The sequence below is a fragment of the Capricornis sumatraensis genome, chromosome 3, assembly GCF_032405125.1.
Source record: "Capricornis sumatraensis isolate serow.1 chromosome 3, serow.2, whole genome shotgun sequence".
Classification (NCBI taxonomy): domain Eukaryota; kingdom Metazoa; phylum Chordata; class Mammalia; order Artiodactyla; family Bovidae; genus Capricornis; species Capricornis sumatraensis.
In genome coordinates this window covers 104250336-104270681 of record NC_091071.1, presented here as the reverse complement: position 1 = coordinate 104270681, position 20346 = coordinate 104250336, and the positions used below count along the sequence as shown (strand labels likewise).

Here is a 20346-nt window from a genome sequence, read left to right as displayed (position 1 = left end):
GTTATGGCTGCAAATGTGATGAATTGATGCATTTTTAAATGGTGGTCTTCAATACAGGTTTTAATGTTTCTCTGTAAGAGGAAGGACTCAGAGAGGCAGTTTAAATTGAAGGAAAGGCTAAGAACTTTATAGCTGACTTTTCATAGCCTGGTCTGGTCTACTCTGAGTATATATTTCTGGGGTCTCGTTTAGGGGAGCGGTGGTTGGAAATTAAGAGACTTGTCTTGCACCATCTTCAACAAACGAGCTACCCTCTGTACTTAAATATTTGAGTAGTTTCACTGTGGTTAATGGAAATCATTGCAGGTCTAAAGCTTGTGCAGACATCATTTTCAGGTGACGTTGTGTCCTAGCAAAGGATAATGTAATGCTTTTTTCCCTTAGATTTAAGCAAAGAGTCAGACACGACTGAGCAACTGAACTGAACTGAACTGAATGATTACTCCTTCTCTCCTCGAGTTTTTGAAGTTTTGCAGCCTTGTCTGCAACCTCTGGTTTCCTGACTTGATTTGTTAGTCAGCTTGGTCCTCCTGTGTTTCTCACTCCCCAAGGCCCACAGCTCATCTGGCTCAGTTTGCTTCCCAACAGTGGCTGGGTATCTTGACCACAGTCCTAGCATTCCCTTCTAGAATCTGCCACACCAGACCAGCAGTCAGAGCTTAAGATCCCCTGCCCTCCCTGTGACTCACCTGTTTTTGGTATCCTTTTTATCTGTTTGTTCTTCTTTTTGATATAATTTTTGTATCAAAATTATATCAAAAATTTTAATTTTATTTTGTCCACTTCTTTCCTGAAGTATTTAATTCTAGCCAGTATTTTTCAGTTAGGGGACAAATTCTTTGAAGTAAAAAGCCCTGCCTGTATATGCTTCCTTGGTTAGCTGTGGATAGAGACAGCTTTGGGGCTTAAAAATCCCCTGGAATAAAATCAATGGGCATTTTTAACTGTTCATTTCCTGATCATGCATTAGAACCTAAATAAAATGCTTCAAGGGACGAAGGGACTAAGTCCACATTATTAACTTACTAAGCATTTCTTATTTATTTGAAAATTCTTTTTTCTTTTTTTCTGGGAGGGCACCAATAATTGGGGAATATGTTTCCAACATGCAAAATGAGTTGTATCTTTCCATAAGCAAGCCTATAATTGGGCTCCTGCAGCCACACAGCTTCTCATATGGTACTTATGAGTCAATTAAAGCACCCTAACAAGCAATTACACGTTTATTGTTTAATTCAATTTCCACAACTCATGCTGTTCCATTCAAAAGTTGCATATATGTCATTCAGCATGCAATAATAAGCACACATTTTATTTAAATATAGTTTTTGAAGAATGGGATCTCCAAATACTATGCTTTCACCCACTGTGCTCTGCACAGGAAGAGAAAAAATACTAGGAGAAAATGAAAACACTTGGAATATGGCAAGAACTGGCTTTTCATTCCAAATTGACTCATTTGGATAATGGCAAGTGAAAATGTCTTCTCTACTACCTATAGTTGTCACAGAAATGGAGTTGCTGGGACATCCACTGAGAGAATTAGGGTATGAGACGATTGGTAGTTTGAACTTTGGTGGTTGACGTCTGAAGGGGAAGGGCCTACGTTTGATCCTTGAGTGAAGTTGGCTTGGTCAGTCCTGGGTGACCCCAGTCTCTCCCCTGGGAAATGCCATGGTGGGGGCCTCCTTCCCTGTTGCCAATGATGATACCAGGGCTCCTGGCCATGCCCCACATCAGTGCTGGCCACTTGCATGAAGGATTAGAACAGAGGCCAGAGTAAATAGGCACAGACGCGCTGGGAAGACAACTGCATGCAGCATGTGGGAACCCATATTGATATCCATCCCATCCCTGGTCAGCCTGTGGCTCTCGAGCTTGGATGGTGGGAGTGGCTCAAGGCTCTCCTCTCTCATGGTGGACTGTTCAGAGCAGGAACAATGAAGCATACTTCCTGTGAATGAGAGCTTAGACTTAGCCTTCTTTTCCAGGACTCACATGCTCAATCACTAAGTCTTGTCTGACTCTTTGAGACCTCATGAACTTTAGCCCACCAGGCTCCTCTGTCTATGGGGACTCTCCAGGCAAAAATATTGGATGGTGTGCCATTTCCACAGGATCTTCCTGACCCAGTGATCTGAACCCACATCTCCTGTGTCTCCTGCATTGGCAGGTGGGTTCTTTACCACTGAGCCACCAGGGAAGCCACTTTTTCAGGACTTAGAACTTCCTATTCCTTCTAACTGTTCTCCTTCTCAATTTTAATATTTCTCTGCAGAGACTGTTCCTTCATTCATGAAGCCAACAATCCAAGGGTTACAGTTGGATGGAGGGAAAGTGGCTTTGCATTTCCCATGGCTCAGACTGCCCCCAATCCTGGTATTTGCCACTGAAATGCACTTTTATTTACTATAGATGTATGCAGTCTTCCTTATGCTTTGTCTTGAATAAGAAATAAATCTGTTTTCCCTAAGGGTACCCAACAGAGGGTGGGGAGAGTAATTCTAAAGGTAGCTGAGTGGCTGAGGGAAGTTAGGATGGTTGATTGAAAAACCAGAGAATTAAAACAAAACCAGCCTGTTGGGAGAGCAAGGACGAGGAAGGCGTGGTAAGCCTGATTGTGTCAACTCTTTTTCTTCTTATTTTTGGAAGTAGATGAGGTAGGCTCGGTTCTTATTCCAGTGGATGAGCTACGAAGAAATACGTTTGCCCTATATTGTAGGCTGGCTGAAAGCTCCCCAAAATGCACAAGCCCGAATCCCAGGAACCTGTAAATACCTTATTTCCATGGCAAAGAGGACCTTGCAGACGTGATTAATTAAGTTAAGACTGTGAGGGGAGAATATGCTGGATCACCCAGGTGGATCCAATGCAATCACAACAGAGCTTCTAAGTAAGAAGGAGGCAGGATGCCCTTTGATGACGCAGAGGGAAAGTGACCTGCTCACGTGCTCATGCCACACTCTTGGATTTGAAGGCTGAGGAAGGGGCTAGGAGTGAAGGATGCAGGCAGCCGCTAGAACTGGAAAGGGCCTGGTGCCTGATTCTCCATCGAACCTTCAGAAGGAACTGGTCCTGATGACATTTGTACTTCAGCCCAAGGAAACTGATTTTGGAATTCTGACTCCTAGAACTGTAAGAGAAAATATTTCTGTTCTTGCAAACTGCTAAGATTTTGGTAATTTGTTACAGTGACAACAAAAAACCAGTAATACCCTGGAACCAGTAACATTAAAAAGCATCTCATGGGTCTTTCCTGAAACTAAAGGGCCAATAGTTGAGCTCTTCAGTAGAGTAGGGGTCCCCAAACTCTAAGCTAAACACTGGCATCTGCTGTCAGAGCAATAGTGGAAATAGACTAGAAGTAAAGTGCATAATAAATATAATGTGCTTGAATCATCCGCAAGCCATCTACCTCTTTCCCCTCATCCCCCAGTGTGTGGAAAGATTGTCTTCCATGAAACTGGGTCCTGGTGCCAAGAAGGTAGGGGACCGCTGCAGTAGAGCATTTAAGTCCTTCAGCACCTGACACCCAAGGCAACATTCCTAGTGACCCCTGCCTCCTACGTTGTGGTGGGGTTTCAAAAAACCCTTCTGTTTTATGTGTGTGTGTGTGCACGCACACACTCAGTCATGTCCAACTCTTTGTGATTGCTTGGACTGTAGCCCACCAGGCTCCTCTGTCCTTGGGATTTTCGAGGCAAGAATACTGGAGTGGGTTGCCATTTCTTTCTCCAAGGGATCTTCCTGACCCAGGGATCGAACCCATGTCTCTTGCATCTCTTTCATCAGTAGGTGGGTTCTTTACCACTGTGCCACCTGGGAAGTCCTCTCCTGTATTAAGGAGAAGGAGCACATTAATTTGTAATAAACATCCTTACACCAGCCAGTCATAGGCTCTGCTCTCCAGATCTCAGCACCTAGTGGTAAAGCACATGTGTGGCAGGCTTCATATTTTTTAAATGCCTTGAAATTTGCATCCTTAATCCAATCAGATTTTTCTCTCTGCATCTTGTCTGCATTATGGCTTCATGGAAAGGGACAAGATAAATGTCATCTCAGATAGGAGATGGATGTGTCTATCAATCAGAAAGAATGCAAAGCCCTTGTCTTTTTGCCTGGGTGGGTGATTAATAGTAAAAGAAAATCTGGGGTGGGGAAGCCAAGCAACAGTAACTTGTATCATGCTTTTCCCTGACTCAGGACTGATGTAAGAGGTGGAGAGTTTGGCTAAGGAACCAGCAAAAAGCTGAAGGACTTCTGTTCCATATCTTCTTCAGAACTCTGGGAAGAGAGGCCCTACAGGGGTGCCACTCCAGGAGGAGGGCCTCATTGCCTCCTCAGAAGCTCCCTGAGTTTCCTGTTAGAGTCTGCAGAAATGCCCCCAAACCCCTGGGAAGGGTGTGGTAGCTGCTGACATGGGTAGGCTTCACAGGAGAACATGCTCTGACACTCCCAGGACACTGATCACAGGGCCCCAGCAGAAAGTTCCACGCCAGGAGGTACCAGGTGGGCTGAGCCCTCATCAGCTTAGAGGACAACAGCCCTCTGATGAGGATCAGGCTGAGAGGCGAGCGTTCCTGTGATTTTTCACCCTGAAAGGAGACTTCCCTGGTGGGTGAGCAGCCACCCGGTGGACAAGGGCCACGTTCACTGTAGACACTGGCAGTGAGCCAGGGCACTTCTGAAGGACCTTCGTACAGATCTGAGGCCCCTGATAGCTGATGGGCACCCAGATTCCTTCCTGGATGGGAGAGGGGGAAGTGGCTGGAAGAGAAACTGCACATTTCCCTGAAAATAATTATTTTAAATAGGAAGGAGGCTAATTAAAATGGCCAAATCTGAGATAGCTTTAATTGGCAATTGCACCTTTCCTGATTACCTACAAGGAAGGGTGTTCTTAAGAAAGATTGCATCAGTGTATGATGAAATATTTGGAGTGGAGTGCAGTTCTGCCCTTAGTCTCAGGAAGAGCTGACCTCCATGCCTTAGAGCAGGGTTGCCAACCTTCTGGCACCAGGGACGCTTTTTCTGTGGACAAAGTAGAGAGTATGGTTTAGGGAGAATTTGAGCACGTTACATTCATTGTGCACTTTATTTCTATTATTATTTACATCAGCTCCACCTCATCAAGCATTAGATCCTGGAGGGTGGGGACCTCTGCCTTAGAGGACCCTTCTCTGGCCCTCTTCCAGCCTGTTCCTTCTCAGAAGCAAGGATGCCGTGATTCCTCATCCACTCCTTATCTAAACTCTGCCTAGTTGTCAGAACTTTGGAATCCCCTGCCTTAAGAACCCTGACAGAGAAGGCAATGGCACCCCACTCCAGTACTCTTGCCTAGAAAATCCCATGGATGGTGGAGCCTTGTAGGCTGCAGTCCACGGGGTCGCTAAGAGTCGGACATGACTGAGCGACTTCACTTTCACTTTTCACTTTCATGCACTGGAGAAGGAAATGGCAACTCACTCCAGTGTTCTTGCCTGGAGAATCCCAGGGAAAGGGGAGCCTGGTGGGCTGTGTCTATGGGATTGCACAGAGTCAGACACAACTGAAGTGACTTAGCAGCAGCAGCAAGAGCCCTGAACCAGCTTCAGTAACTTACAGGAGCCTCTTCTCTGAGTCTGACTTGTGATCAGCATTTGCACTGCCTCCATATATACCCTAAATCTGATGAGTGTACAAGGGTGGCCGATTTGTGAATTGAGCTTTAGAGTATTGATTGTAGTGCCCACTCACAAATGTAAGATGTTCCTTCTGGAGGTAGAATCCAGCTGGCAGTGAGAAGAGAGGAGGACTGGCCAGAGAGACAGGCCTGGGCCCACAGTTCCTGAGCTGCCACATTCCAGCCTGAACCTCCAAGTCATCCCAGAATTTATATTGGAACTTCATATTCCATGTCATGAAGACATGTATTTTAATTAGAATAGAACTGATCTATTACAGGTTTGTAAATTTCAATGATAGCGTCTAACTCTTTAGACTTACGATCTGTGACCTCCTCTTGTATTCCAGTGCTGGTCCCCACATGTATAAGGGGCAAGGTGGCACTGCATCATTAAATTAGTTGTTCTTGTTACACAGACATGGAACAGGTAGTCACAAATGTTATGAGCCTTATCAAAGAAGAAGTACAGGATCTTAGAATGTGTATAGCAAGGGCCAGAGGCCAGCACATCTGCTTATTCCCCTGCACAGATATAAGTTGTGCCAGGCCCCTGGTCAGACTCATGTCTTCACTGTGTACATTCACAAGCCTCCCCTCCATCCAGGAAGGCTCCTGGCTGCCCAGTGCCTGAGGCCCCAGAGTCCTGCCCTTGCAAGACCCTGAGTGGAATGAGCTTTTATTTCCATGTTTCTTTCACCTGCGTATCCCAGGCTTCTGTTGCAGGGTCTGCACTATAGAATACGTTGTTCGAATGTTGTGTGAGCTGAGCAGTAGCCACCCCCTCCTTTTTGATGTACATATATCGAACTCTACCTGAACTGAAGTGGTTCACAGTTTCAGAACAGCAAGCTAATAGAGCTCTTCTATTTTTCTAGCATGTCACCCTCATTTCCTGGAAGTCATGACCTCTTGAATCAAGTTTTCCTATCTTTTCTTGTCAACTATTAGAGTTGGACTCTAGTTAGAAACAACTTTGGGAAAGTAATGTGTCCTTGGTGAAGGTGATGAACACGAGTAGATCTGAAGTAGTGGATTCCATCACTTATTTAGTCATTCCAGGTAGAATATTACCATGTCTTATCATCAGGCCAGCAACCCCTGCCCTCTTCATATCATAATTGAATAGAAGACAAACTTATGTCTCACTATCAGAGTTTAGAGGTGATGGGGGCAGAAAGTCTGGTCATTTAGTGGTAGTTAATAATCTGCTGATTTCAGTCATCATTAAAGCCTAAGAAGGCTGCCTAACCATCTCACATTGATAGCCGGTGTCCTCCAAAAATTAACTAGGAATCATGCTGAGAATACATACAGATCCTTGCTTTATTTCTTTTGCTAAATTCTCAGATAATTTTACATTTCCTGCCAGGCCATTGCTTTTCATGCTGATAGAATTGAAAAGAATCATGTAACATGGGAAAGCAATTAACTCTTTTCCCCTCTTTGGTGATTTTTTTTTTTTTTCCTCCCAAGGCTCAGGCTATGTCATGATTAAGAGAAAGATAAAGCTGAACTCAATTCTGTGCTTTATGCTCATTGCTAGACACTATGGATAGGAAAACCACACAGACATGTGGAGGGTTCCAGGTCCTCTGACCACACCCACTCACCAGGTGACTGTTGTTATCTGGGAACTTCTGTAACTCAGTAACTCAGCTCACCCACCTGCTTCTCCATCATTCCTTTAATGAGAGTGCCCAGCTGTTCCAGGCAGGCAGTCTGAGAGCTTTCTATCCAAAGCTGAAGATAGCTAAATCTCAAACAACACACAATAAGACTGCTCTCAAGCTATTTGAGCTAATTTTACTTGGGAGTACAATTTACCTCCAGTAAAGAGAGCCATATTTCAAGTTTAATTAATAAAATATAATTAAGCATTGATTTGCTGTTCCTCTTAAAAGATTCATTTCAGATAAAAATATATGACAGGGATCATCAATAGTAAATACCTCTTCCTTGCCTGATGAAAAGACCTTTCCCACTAGTACAGTACAGTACAGTGCTTTCAATACTTAAAAACACCAAAAGAGACATCATTTCTCTAGACTGTGACCTTCAAGTGATGTGCTATGATCCAAAAGTTCCAGAACTCAGAGTTCGACTAAATAGCAGATGTCTCACAGGTCCAGTCTCCTTATTTCTTTCCCGCCTGTGCCTTATACATCATTTCCATCCAAGACTGAAGTACCTGGTTTTCTCTTGTGTACCAGGATTTCCAATTGGTTATTGGCATTAGGGAAACTGCATTAACGTGATGCTCTTATCTGTGTATGTGCCTACCACTGCCACTACAGTAGCGTCCTTGAAAGCTAGATTTATATGTACATGTATATTTCCTTGCACACGCACACACAATGCTTTTATAATTATTCATAATTCCTCATATTTTATAACCAAGTGAGCAGATGGATGGATGAATAAATGACTCAATTTAAGTGACTTCTATTATGGGAAAAGGTGTCGGTAATAAAGGCCCCAAATTTGATAAGTATATCTGCTTACCGCCTCTGATTTAGTTCTCAAAAAATCTCTGACTTAAGGAGTTTATACACGCTTAATATTGCCCACAGAACTATATGTGCATGTGTGTGCTCAGTCGTGTCTGACTCTCTGCGACCCCATGGGCTATAGCCTGCCAGGCTCCTCTGTCCTTGGGATTTCACAGGCAAGAATACTGAAATGGGTTGCCATTTTCTTATGTGGAAGAGCTTCCCCACCCTGGGATCATACCCATGCCTCCTGCATTGGCAGGCAAATTATTTATCACTGAACCACCAGGGAAACCAATATAGTTGAATATAGACATTCATAAATCCATTTGTACTCTAATTTAGACAGCTTGCCGAACTTAAAAATATCATTGAATGTTTACTGTATAGTTTTCAAATTTTAAACTTGAATGAAATTAGAAAGTATTTTAAAATGTTTTATCATTGGAAAAACTCTTGTAGTTTTGTAGAGGTTTAGTTTTCAAATAGCAATATTTTTTCAAAGTGTTTAAAATTCCTTTTTATGTTATTCATTACATTGTCATCTTGGAAAAAAAAAAAAATTAGCGTGGTAAACATTTGCTTGTACCCTACTTGAGAAAAGATCTTGCACTGTATTCATCATTAATGGCTATAATATTCCCAACAAAGAAAATGCAGGTGATGCTGGCTTGATGTGCAGTGGATTTTGTTCCTAGGATATGGACAGAAACAAGAATAAAAACTATTCAAAATGAATGAATAGCCCCACCTGCTTCAGAGCAGATGTACAAACTGGGACATATTGTGTGTGCAGCCATTGTTATTTTAGCTAATTCCTTGGTCCTAAAGCATTAGATACATTTGGCTTTCACCACTTCATAAATAATAAATAAATGGATGGATAAATGAATAGATGATATTCAGATTGACTTGTTTTTTATTGTGCTCCAGATAAAGAAATTCAGAATATAAGAGAAATGGACAACTGAAGGTCCTTACGTATACCTGACCTGTGCTAGAAAAGTTTATATAAGCAGTTCTTAACAACAGTGTTCCTAAGTTGTGGTCTCTTTATTCCTTTTAATTTGGTAGATTTTAAAGAGCTGTAATAAAAGTGACCCTAAACAATTTGTTCTTAGGATGCTAAACTCAGCAAATATCCATTAACACATACCATTTCCAAAGACACCATGCCAAAGGCAGGTGGCCATTGGACAGGCTGGATCAGAACCACCTGGGACACTTAGAGACAAAAATATTTCCAGACTTCTTTCCCAGAGATGCTGTTGAGTAGATCTGAAGTTATGCCATCAAATCTCTATATTCTCAAAGACATCCATGGTTAGAAATCAGTTGAGAAGTGTAGTTGTCAACCAGGGGGACATGTCAATGTGTAAAGTCATTTTTGGCTTTCAAAACCAAGAGGGTATGTGTGCTATTGGCATCTAATTGGCTAAGGCCAAGAATGCAGCTAAGTATCTTACTATGTGCAAGACAAACTTGTGTATCCACAAAATGAAATTATCCAATCTAAAATGTCACTGATGCCAAGTTTGAGACATGCTGGTCTAGAAAGTAAAGATATATCCTTTGAGTCTATAATTAGGGTGAATCAAAGAGGCACACAATATCATTTGTTCATAGTTGAATACAAATGGCATTAGTCTAAAGACTCAAAAATTAAGCAAAATCAAAAAAATGTTTTACCTTGAAATAAGTTCATGGTATGACTGCAGACAATTCCAGTTGAAAAAGTATGTGAGAAGCATTGAAGAGTTATCTGCAGTTGGTAAGATATCTGTAATGGGGATTATCTGGAGACATTATTCCTGTACTTGAAAAAAATGATTAAAAAATTTAACTGATCCTGAAATGTTAGTAAGGGGGAAAAATGGTTTACTTGTAGAAAGGGAAATTTATTTTAAAATACTGACTGACAAACAGGACTCTTTAAACATAAGTGCTATTTAACAAGTTAACAAAAATCAAATCTATGAAAAATGCAAATGATTATTTTCATGGTTTGGTCCTTTTTCATCTTTGTATTGTTCTGTTGTATATTCTGTTTTCTAGTTTTATATCATCTCTAGAGATCAAATGCTCACAAGCAGGACATACAGAAAATTACTGAACAATTATTTTGGTTGCTGTCAGTGCAGGGTTTGGATTAATAATGAAACCAATTAAATTATCAAATACCTCCACTAGAAACAATAAACATTTAATTTCCAGAGAGAAATAAAGTTAGCTATGTTGAACACCTTTTGCAATCACAGTGATAACAAAATTTTTCAAACTTTGGGGAATTCTGCTATTTTGTCCAAGAATCAGGAGCAGCTTGATTTAATTAAAATAGCAACAAAAGCATCCTTTTTTTTTTTTTTAGCTGTCTCATGCATCTCTGATAATAACCAATCAGCAGAAATGACGGAATGCCTCAAGCAGATAAATGGCATGCCTCCCCTCATGCAAGAATGTATAGTCCCATGTCGTGATGACTGCACCTTCACTGCTTGGTCCAAGTTTACACCCTGCTCCACGAATTGTGAAACAACTCGAAGTAGAAGGCGACAGCTCACAGGTAGGTTGTGCATTTTATTCTTTAGCTCCAAGCGGGTGATGCTGTCCTGAACTTGCTGAGGAGAATGTTCATTCCAGAAGGATGAGAAATTATATCATCTCCCCCCACCCTCCCTGCCATTGTGTATCTCCTAGGCATATGATTGACACACAATATGTACTCAATTAATACTTGGGAAGTAAATGAAAGATATGAACCATTCCAAAGCTATGAAGTTCCTCTCTATATAGCTTTATAATTTTTGCAGTGATAAATGGCAGTATATCAACCAACTTCCTTAGAATAGTAAATGGCAGAGTTTCTGGTATTTTTCAGGCCAGGATCTCAGCAAGCTTGAAAGAAGTACCTGATTTGTTAAAAGCATCAAAGACAGACCTCACCTATATCATTGTCTTTTGCCATTACCTTATTGGTAGGTTCAGTTGCTCAACCATGTCCTACTCTTTGTGACCCCATGGACTGCAGCATGCCAGGTGTCCCTGTCCTTCACTATTTCCCAGAGTTTGCTCAAACACATGTCCACTGAGTCAGTGATGCCATCCAACCATCTCATCCTCTGTTGTCCCCTTCTCCCACTGCCTTCAGTCTTTCCCAGTATCAGGGTCTTTACCATAACCTTACAAGTAACTTGATATTTCAAAACTTGAGTAGTGGAAGGCAAAAATTGATTATATACATAGATTCTGCTTTTGTGTGTGTGTGCTATGTTGTTTCAGTAATGTACAACTCTTTGTGACCCTATGGAGTGTAGCCCACCAGGCTCATCTTTCCGAGGAATTCTCCAGGCAGCAATATGGGAGTGGGTTGCCATGCCCTTCTCCAGAGGATCTTCCTGACCCAGAGATCGAACCAACATTTCTTGTGTCTCCTGAATTGGCAGGCAGATTCTTTGCCACTGCCAAGTCGACAAGAGACTATTGGATCCCACCATAAAAAGATACCCCATATCCAAGGGCAAAGGAGAAGCCCCAGCAAAATGGTAGGAGGGGCAAAATCACATTTGGAATCAAACCCTATACCCACCAGAGATGCTTGGAGGGCTCATAAACCTTGTGTGCACCAGGACCCAGAGATGTCACAGAGACTGAGCCAGAACTGTGTTGAGTATCTCCTGCAGAGGAGTGAGTCATCAATGGGCTACTGCAGGGGCAGAGCTCTGAGTGTAGCAGACTTGGGTATGGCATAAGCCCTCTTGGAAGAGGTCACCATTAACCCCACCGTAGAGGTGCCAGAACTTACACAGGACTGGGGAAACAGACTCTTGGAGGGCACACACACACACAAAAACCTTGTGTCATTACCTCCACCATAGTTTGGCCTCAGATCAAACAACAGGGAAGGAACACAGCCCTGCCCATCAACAGAAAATTGGATTAAAGATTTACTGGGCATGGCCCCGCCCATCAGAAAAAGACCCAGTTTCCCCTTCAGTCAGTCTCTCCCATCAGGAAGCTTTCATAAGCCCCCTATCCCCATCCATCAGAAGGCAGACAGACAGAAAACCACAATCAAAGAAAACTAACCAAACTGATCACATGGACCACAGCCTTGTCTTACTCAATAAAACTATAAGCCGTGCCATGTAGGGCCACCTGAGACAGATGGGTCATGATGGAGAATTCTGACAAAAGATGGTTCGTTGGAGAAGGGAATGGCAAACCACTTCAGTATTCTTCCCTTGAGAACTCCATGAACAGTATAAAAATGCAAAAAGATAGGACACTAAAAGATGAACTCCCCAGGTCTATAGGTTCCCACTATGTTACTAGAGATCAGTGGAGAAATAACTCCAGAAAGAATGAAGGGATGGAGCCAAAGCAGAAACAACACCCAGTTGTGGATATGACAGGTAATGTAAGTAAAGTCCAATGGGGTAAAGAGGAATATTGACTAGGAACCTGTAATGATAGGTCCATGAATCAAGGCAAATTGAAAGTGGTCAAACAGGAGATGGCAAGAGTGAACATTGACATTTTAGGCATCAGTGAACTAAAATGGACTGGAAAGGGTGAATTTAACTCAGATGACAATTGTATCTACTACTGTGGGCAAGAATGTCTCAGAAGAAATGGAGTAGCCATCATAGTCAACAAAAGAGTCCAAAATGCAATACTTGGATGCACTCTCAAAAACAACAGAATGATCTCTGTTCATTTTCAAGGCAAACCATTCAGTATCACAGTAATCCAAGCCTATGCCCCAACCAGTAATGCTGAAGAAGCTGAAATTGAATGGTTCTATGAAGACCTATAAGACCTTTTAGAACTAACACCCAAAAAAGATGTCCTTTTCATTATAGGGGACTGGAAAATGCAAAAGTAGGAAGTCAAGAGATACATGAAGTAAGAGTCAAATTTGTCCGTGGAGTACAAAAGGAAGCAGGGCAAAGGCTAATAGAGTTTTGCCAAGAGAACACACTTGTTAGAGCAAGCACCCTCATCCATTAGCACAAGAGAAGGGTTCTACACATCAACATCACCAGATGGTCAATACTGAAATCAGATTGATTATATTCTTTGCAGCCAAAGATGGAGAAGCTCTATACAAGTCAGCAAAAAACAAGACCAGGAGCTGACTGTAGCTCAGATCATGAACTCCTTTATTGTCAAATTCAGACTTAAATTGAAGAAGGTAGGGAAAGTCACCAGACCATTCAGGTATGACCTAAATCAAATCCCTTATGATTATACAGTAGAAGTGACAAACAGATTCAAAGGGCCTATATCTGATAGAGTGCCTAAAGAACTATGGATCGATGTTTGTAACATTGTACAGGACATGGTGATCAAAACCATCCACAAAAAAAAGAAATATGAAAAGGCAAAATGGTTGTCTGAGGAGGTCTTACAAATAGCTGTGAAAAGAAGAGAAGCTAAAGGCAAAGGAGAAAAGGAAATATATACACATTTGAATGCAGAGTTCCAAAGAATAGCAAGGAGACATAAGAAAGCATTCCTCTGTGATCAATGCCAAGAAATAGAGCAGAACAATAGGCTGGAGAAGACTAGAGATCTCTTCAAGAAAATTAGAGATACCAAGGGAATATTTCATACAAAGATGGGCTCAATAAAGGACAGACATGGTATAGACCTAACAGAAGCAGAAGATATTAAGAAGAAGTAGAAGAATACACAGAAGAACTGTACAAAACAGATCTTCATGACCCAGATAACCATGATGGTGTGATCACTCACCTAGAGCCAGATATCCTGGAATGTGAAGGCAAGTCAATACGAACAAAGCTAGTGGAGGTGATGGAATTCCAGTTGAGCTATTTCAACTCCTAAAAGAAGATGCTGTGAAAGTGCTGCACTCGATATGCCAGCAAATTTGGAAAACTCAGCAGTGTCCACAGGACTGGAAAAGGTCAGTTTTCATTCCAATCACAAAGAAAGCCAAGTCCAAAAAAGTTCAAATTACCACACAGTTGTACTCATCTGATACACTAGAAAGTAACGCTCAAAATTCTCCAAGCCAGACTTCAACAGTACGTGAACCATGAATTTCCAGATGTTCAAGCTGGATTTAGAAAATTCAGAGGATCCAGAGACCAAATTACCATCATCTGTTGGATCATCAAAAAAAAAAAAAAAGAGAGTTCCAGAAAAAAAAAAAATAACATCTACTTTCGCTTAATGACTATGCCAAAGCCTTTGACTGTGTGGATCACAACAAAATGTGGAAAATTCTTCAAGAGATGGAAATACCAGACCACCTGACCTGCTTCCTGAAAAATCAGTACGCAGATCAAGAAGCAATGTTTAGAACTGGGCATGGAACAACAGACTGGTTCCAAATCGGGAAAGGAGTGTATCAAACCTGCATATTGTCACCCTGCTTATTTAACTTATATGCAGAGTACTTCATGCAAAATGCCTGGTTGGATGAAGCACAAGCTGGAATCAAGATTGCCTGGAGAAATATCAATGACCTCAGATATGCAGATGACACCACTGTTATTGCAGAAATTGAAGAACTAAAAGAGCCTCTTGATGAAAGTGAAAGAGGAGAGTGAAAAAGTTGGCTTTAACTCAACATTCAGAAAACTAAGATCATGGCATCCAGTCCAATCATTTCATGGCAAATAGATGGGGAAACAATGGAAATGGTGACAGACTTCATTTTCCTGGGCTCCAAAATCACTGCAGATGGTGACTGCAGCCATGAAATTAAAAGATGCTACTTGTGGAAGAAAAACTAAGACCAAACTAGACAGCATATTAAAAAGCAGAGACATTACTTTGCCAACAAAGGTCCATCTAGTCAAGACTATGGTTTTTCCAGTGGTCATGTGAGGATGTGAGAACTGCAGTATAAAGACAGCTGAGCACTGAAGAATTGATGCTTTTGAACTGTGGTGTTGGAGAAGACTCTTGAGAGTCCCTTGGACTGCACAGAGATCCAACTAGTCTATCCTAAATAAATCAGTCCTGAATATTCATTGGAAGGACTGATGTTGAAGCTGAAACTCCCATTACTTTGGCCACTTGATGTGAAGAACTTGACTCACTAGAAAATACCCTGATGCTAGGAAAGATTGAGAGCAGGAAGAGAACAGGATGACAGAGGATGAGATGGTTGGATGACATCACTGACTCGATGTTTAAGTAAGCTCTGAGAGTAGATAATGGACAGGGAAACCTGACATGCTGCAGTCCATGGGGTCAGAAAGAGTTGGACACAACTGAGTGACTGAACTGAACTGAGTACCACCTGGGAAGCCCACGTATAGATATATACATACATAGATTCTGCTTTTGTGGTATATGATCATATTGGTTCAATTTACTTCTTTGAAATTTAATGGAAACTAAAATCATAAGTAGTTTAATCAAAGTCTTAGAGCAGTTTTCATGATAATATACAAATAATTGACATTGTAATATATCTAACTTCTTATCTAGATAAATATTCCAGAACTTCTCATTGTAGGTTTTTTCATATAGGCAAAAAAAGCTTAATTCAGGAAATGAGAACCAAGAAAAATACCAGAATAATAATTAGGTTAATAATATTGGTATTGACATTGAAGAATTAAGCAGAGATGACCATTTGTTCTCATGAGCAACTCAAGTGCTAATTCTCTTGGTTTCAAGACTCCCCTTTGTTTGTATGCATTAGATACATGATTATTTTAGATTTAATTTACTCTAATGGATTGACAAAATCCATGAGAGTCCTTAAAAGTATTTCTGATTTCCATGCAGAGCAGGAACCCATCTGTAAGTAAGGTGAAACATTCAGTCACAAAGAGAAACATTAAATTGCATGTTATACTTTGATATTTTGTGTATAATAAGTGTTCATATATAAATTTATGCAGCATAAAATATATCTTCTGCTTCTAAGGTAAAATAGATTTTTTATCCTCTGAGAATATAGTGGGATAGACTATATGTGGCAGGAATAATTCCATGTTAAGGGACAGTTTAATGGAACTTGGTTTGCATGTTCATGTGTAATGCTTCAGAAGCCATTATCTTAACAGCTCTGTCCATATATTTGAGATGAGAGAGAATTTCCTTGAGAGGGAAAGAAAATTTTTAATTTGTGGCCAATTTTTTCTTCCTTTTGAAGGTACCAGTAAATTGAGAATGAAATAATTGAAAATCCTAGGACATTTATTTATTTTACAGCCAGTAAGTTTGTCTTATCAATTGTCAGAACTTTAATGACTTTTATTTAACATATACTTTTAAGGTAAATCTTGAAAAACCATTATACTCTATCCTAAAAATTACTCACACCCACCAAAAAAAAAAAAAACAAAACAAAAAACCAACCACCTAGACTTCATTTTCTAAATCATTAAATGCTAAGCTTTTGGCTTTTGCCTAGCTAATTGATCTTTGTATGTCTCAGTACCTAGATTACCTAAACAACTGGCCAATTTCATGAAATACACAAACTGTTTAAAAAAATCAGTCAAATGGATTACATGGTAGTGTCAATTGAAAGAAAAATGCACAACGTGAGAGTTAAGGTGTATTCATGGCCTTAACTGGGGACTACAGCCCTGGAGACAGCCTCTCAAGTAGCTCTGAGAAACTGCTTTAAGGAGGTAGAGGAATAAGCTAGTTTATAAGTGATTTTGTTTCTGTTATAGAATACGATACAGCCTACCTCTTGGTGAAAACTACTAGTTACAGAAAATAGAAGTCCCAAGTTTATGATCATAGTGTTTTTATCTATATATGGGAATATGCAAGAAGTGAAGTTTATTAAAATTCTTCCTGAAGTACATGTAACTATCCATGGCTCTGATTGTCCAAAGCACACAGTCTCTCTTTATTTTCTTTAACGTCCTCTGTTGAAAGCATAGAGTGTACTGAATCAGTCAAGGACTCTAGTGGATTAATCTTTGCGGACTTGAGTGGAGAGTGGGATTGTCTTTGCTCTTGTTCTGCTTGAGTGCCCCGCTTTTGGTCATAAATTCGAAGTTGGGGAGGCATTTCATGTCCCATAGCCTTAGCAATGTTCATTCCTATGTCAAGGTCAGATATCATTGATAAACAATCCAATGTGCTATGACTAGGTCCTTTTAATGGTAACCATAAATGGCTCTGGACTACCTGTCTTACTAGTCTATATGGTCCAGGAAATGATTCTCCCTTGTTGTTTTTTCTTACATCTACTATAGCACTATTATAATCATTTTAATTCTATATAGAACTGAATATTGAGTCAGTCCTTTCAAGTCTCTTAGTAATCATTACTTTGGTCAAAGACTCAGCTTTGAATTGGTTAACACAAGAAGAAACCATCTCATAGAATAAGCAAAGTACATGTTACATTACCAGAAGTAATAATAAGGTCACAGTGGAGATTCATGCAGTGAACGGCCAGCATCAAACCAGTTCTTAAGAGATCACCAAGACTAGGGAATAGACTGTTTAAGGCAGAAATCTGATTTTCTTTTTTGTTTTTAATGTGGGTGATTAAATGTGTTCTATTAACAAGTCCAATTAAGTCATGGCTCTTAAGTGACTGTTGCCATATAAATCCAGTCCATAGCTGAAGAAAGGCCCCTCCTGATAAGTGGGAAATTATGGTTATCTAGTGAAATTTAGCTTATTGCTCTGATTGAGCTTGAATAACTTTGATAGAAAGTTCATATTTATGTTAAAATTTTCAAAGGGACCATCCAGAGCATTAGAAATCTACCAAGGTGAACTAGAAGTACTGAACATAGGTAGTTGACCATAGATCAAAACATTAGATTTTTAAAATTTTTCATAGGATTGTGCCTGTGTTAGAAAAACATTTGATTCCTATGTAGAAGTCCCAAGAAATCAAGATCTGCTCTGGTACTTTGGAATAAATATCTGCTTCTGATGCCCTCATCTTCTCTTTCTATTGTGGATGTTGTTTTTCTTCTGTTTGAACGTTGGCGTCAAGGTGAGTTTGAGGTTAGCAATCTTCTCTATAGACAAGTCTGGTTCAGGGGCCTTTTTAAAGTGGGAAATGCGAATCTAAGAGTCAATTCCCTTTAGTATTGTTGTGCATAAACAAGCTAAGAGTAGCTGACAAGGTTCTTTCCATCTAGGCGGGGGACAGTCCTTTAAATGATATATTTTTCCAGCATATATTCTCCAGAATGTAGTTCATGGGGTATCTGATCCCTATCCAAAGACAGATTACTGTGATAAACTTCAGAAACAAGCTTAAAATGTCCTTTTAACAATTCATTTAAACTTTTGTGACAATATATCAACAGAAGCCATTTAGGACTATAAAGGTATATTACTGAAACTTTTTTTTTCTATAAAATTATCCTCATTTCCACCAAATACAGCCAATCTAAGACTAATTTAGTAAGTCTGAGTTCAATAAATGTGGCCTGATTATTTATATAAGTGTACCAAGAATAGCAATTGTTTATATAGACTCTTTAAATTTGGTTGCATTTTTTTTTAACTTATAAACAGTCCCAGACTAAAGTTTATAAGACTTCTGAAAGCCGGGAAAATTATGCCTAGCACTTGCCATCAGATTTACCTATGATACCTATAGATTTGGGTGAATTCCTCCCTTCTCAAGTCCTCCAGATAGTTTGAGAGTCCTTTCTTATTCACCTGATAAGGTTGCTGAAAGAAAAGAAAGTGTTAGTTGCTAAGTCAGATCCAACTCTGTGACCCCATGGACTGTAGCCCACTGGGCTCCTCCACCCATGGGATTTTCCAGGCAAGAATACTGGAGTGGGTTGCCATTTCCTTCTCCAGGAGATCTTCCCGACTTGGGGATCGAACGCAAATCTCCTGCATTGCAGACAGACACTTTACCTTCTGAGCCACCAACCAAGGTTGCCAAGAACCCTGAAAATAAGGGAGTAGGCTGTCATTCTAAGGGGTTTGATGGCTTCATAAAGTCTTTCTTGGGATTTCCCATGTGGCTCAGTGGTAAAGAATTTTTCTGCGACAAAGCTAGAGGCTCAGAAGACACAGGCTGGATTACTGGGTCAGGAAGATCCCTTGGAGGAGAAAATGGCAACCCACTCCAGTATTCTTGCCAGGATAATCCCATAGACAGGGGAGCCTAGCACACTACAGTCCACTGGATCGTTAAGAGTAGGGTATGGACATGAGCACAACTGAGCGACAGAACAAGCACACACGCACAAAGTTTATATTAGTTTTTTAAAGCTGACTGGTTATATCTGATTCTATGTATATTCTGAAACACAACATTCCAGTCAAAGCTATGATAACATAACCAATGTTTCCATTGTGCCCTGTTAAAAGGAGAACAGATTTTGTTGAACTTATGCAAATAACTTTATTTCCATGAAAATAAGAATAAAAAGTATCCAATTCTGGAGGGATCAGGTAGGAAAAACAAGATAAATGTTTCACTTCTATTTACAAAGGTATAATTTATCAAATGATTGTTAGTCATTGTACACGAAATATTTCCTTATATCTAGAAAACAAAGCTAAGCAGTGATATTTTAGACAAAAAGTCTAAAGAGAAAAAATAGTCTAAAAAGTTATAACCCTATCATCTGTTCATTCAGTCCTATGCAATTAATTTTGTTGCCTTCCTGTTAACAATTTTATGAAGTCATCAGATTGTTCATTAGAATTCCTTAATTTCTTACCCAGTTCAGTAGTATAATCTGAAAGTTGTCAAAAACCTGTAATTGTCTGTAAGCAATTATCCTTCAATAAAAAATAAGTTAATTTAAAAAACCCTGTAATTGTCCCCATAACAGCCCTTTCTATGAATCTTCTTGAAGATGAAGAATTTTAATAAAAGTAACAAAAAAAAACTGTAAATGGCAAAAGACTTTTAAAATGGCATCTTTAAGGATCTGATTACTATTGACAAAGAAATTTGGCTATTTTGGTTACATTTTAAGATAATTTGGACTATAAATGATAACATAGGACAACTAAAATTTAGCAATTTCATGTAAACTCTAGAATATTTATATTAACAATGTTTATTCATACAATATTACCTAAGATTCATCATCATTCATTTAACAATGTTAATCATATAATTTAATATATCAAGTAAACCTAAATTGTTTAATAACTTTCTGTGTTTTTTAAATTTTTCTTTGATTTTTCCGGGGCTCTCTGAGAAATGCCAACATTAGCCAGAGGTCATAACAGAGAGATTCAAAT

General features: G+C 39.9%; 1 protein-coding gene across 1 annotated transcript in view; it reads left to right on the top strand.

Annotated features, from left to right (window-relative positions):
* The window catches only part of THSD7B (thrombospondin type 1 domain containing 7B), a 910123-nt gene that overhangs the window by 596012 nt on the left and 293765 nt on the right, over positions 1-20346 (top strand). Inside the window, exon 12 of the mRNA XM_068968986.1 lies at positions 10523-10717. Coding sequence (XP_068825087.1) covers positions 10523-10717 — 195 coding nt within the window. The remainder of the gene's footprint in view (positions 1-10522; positions 10718-20346) is intronic.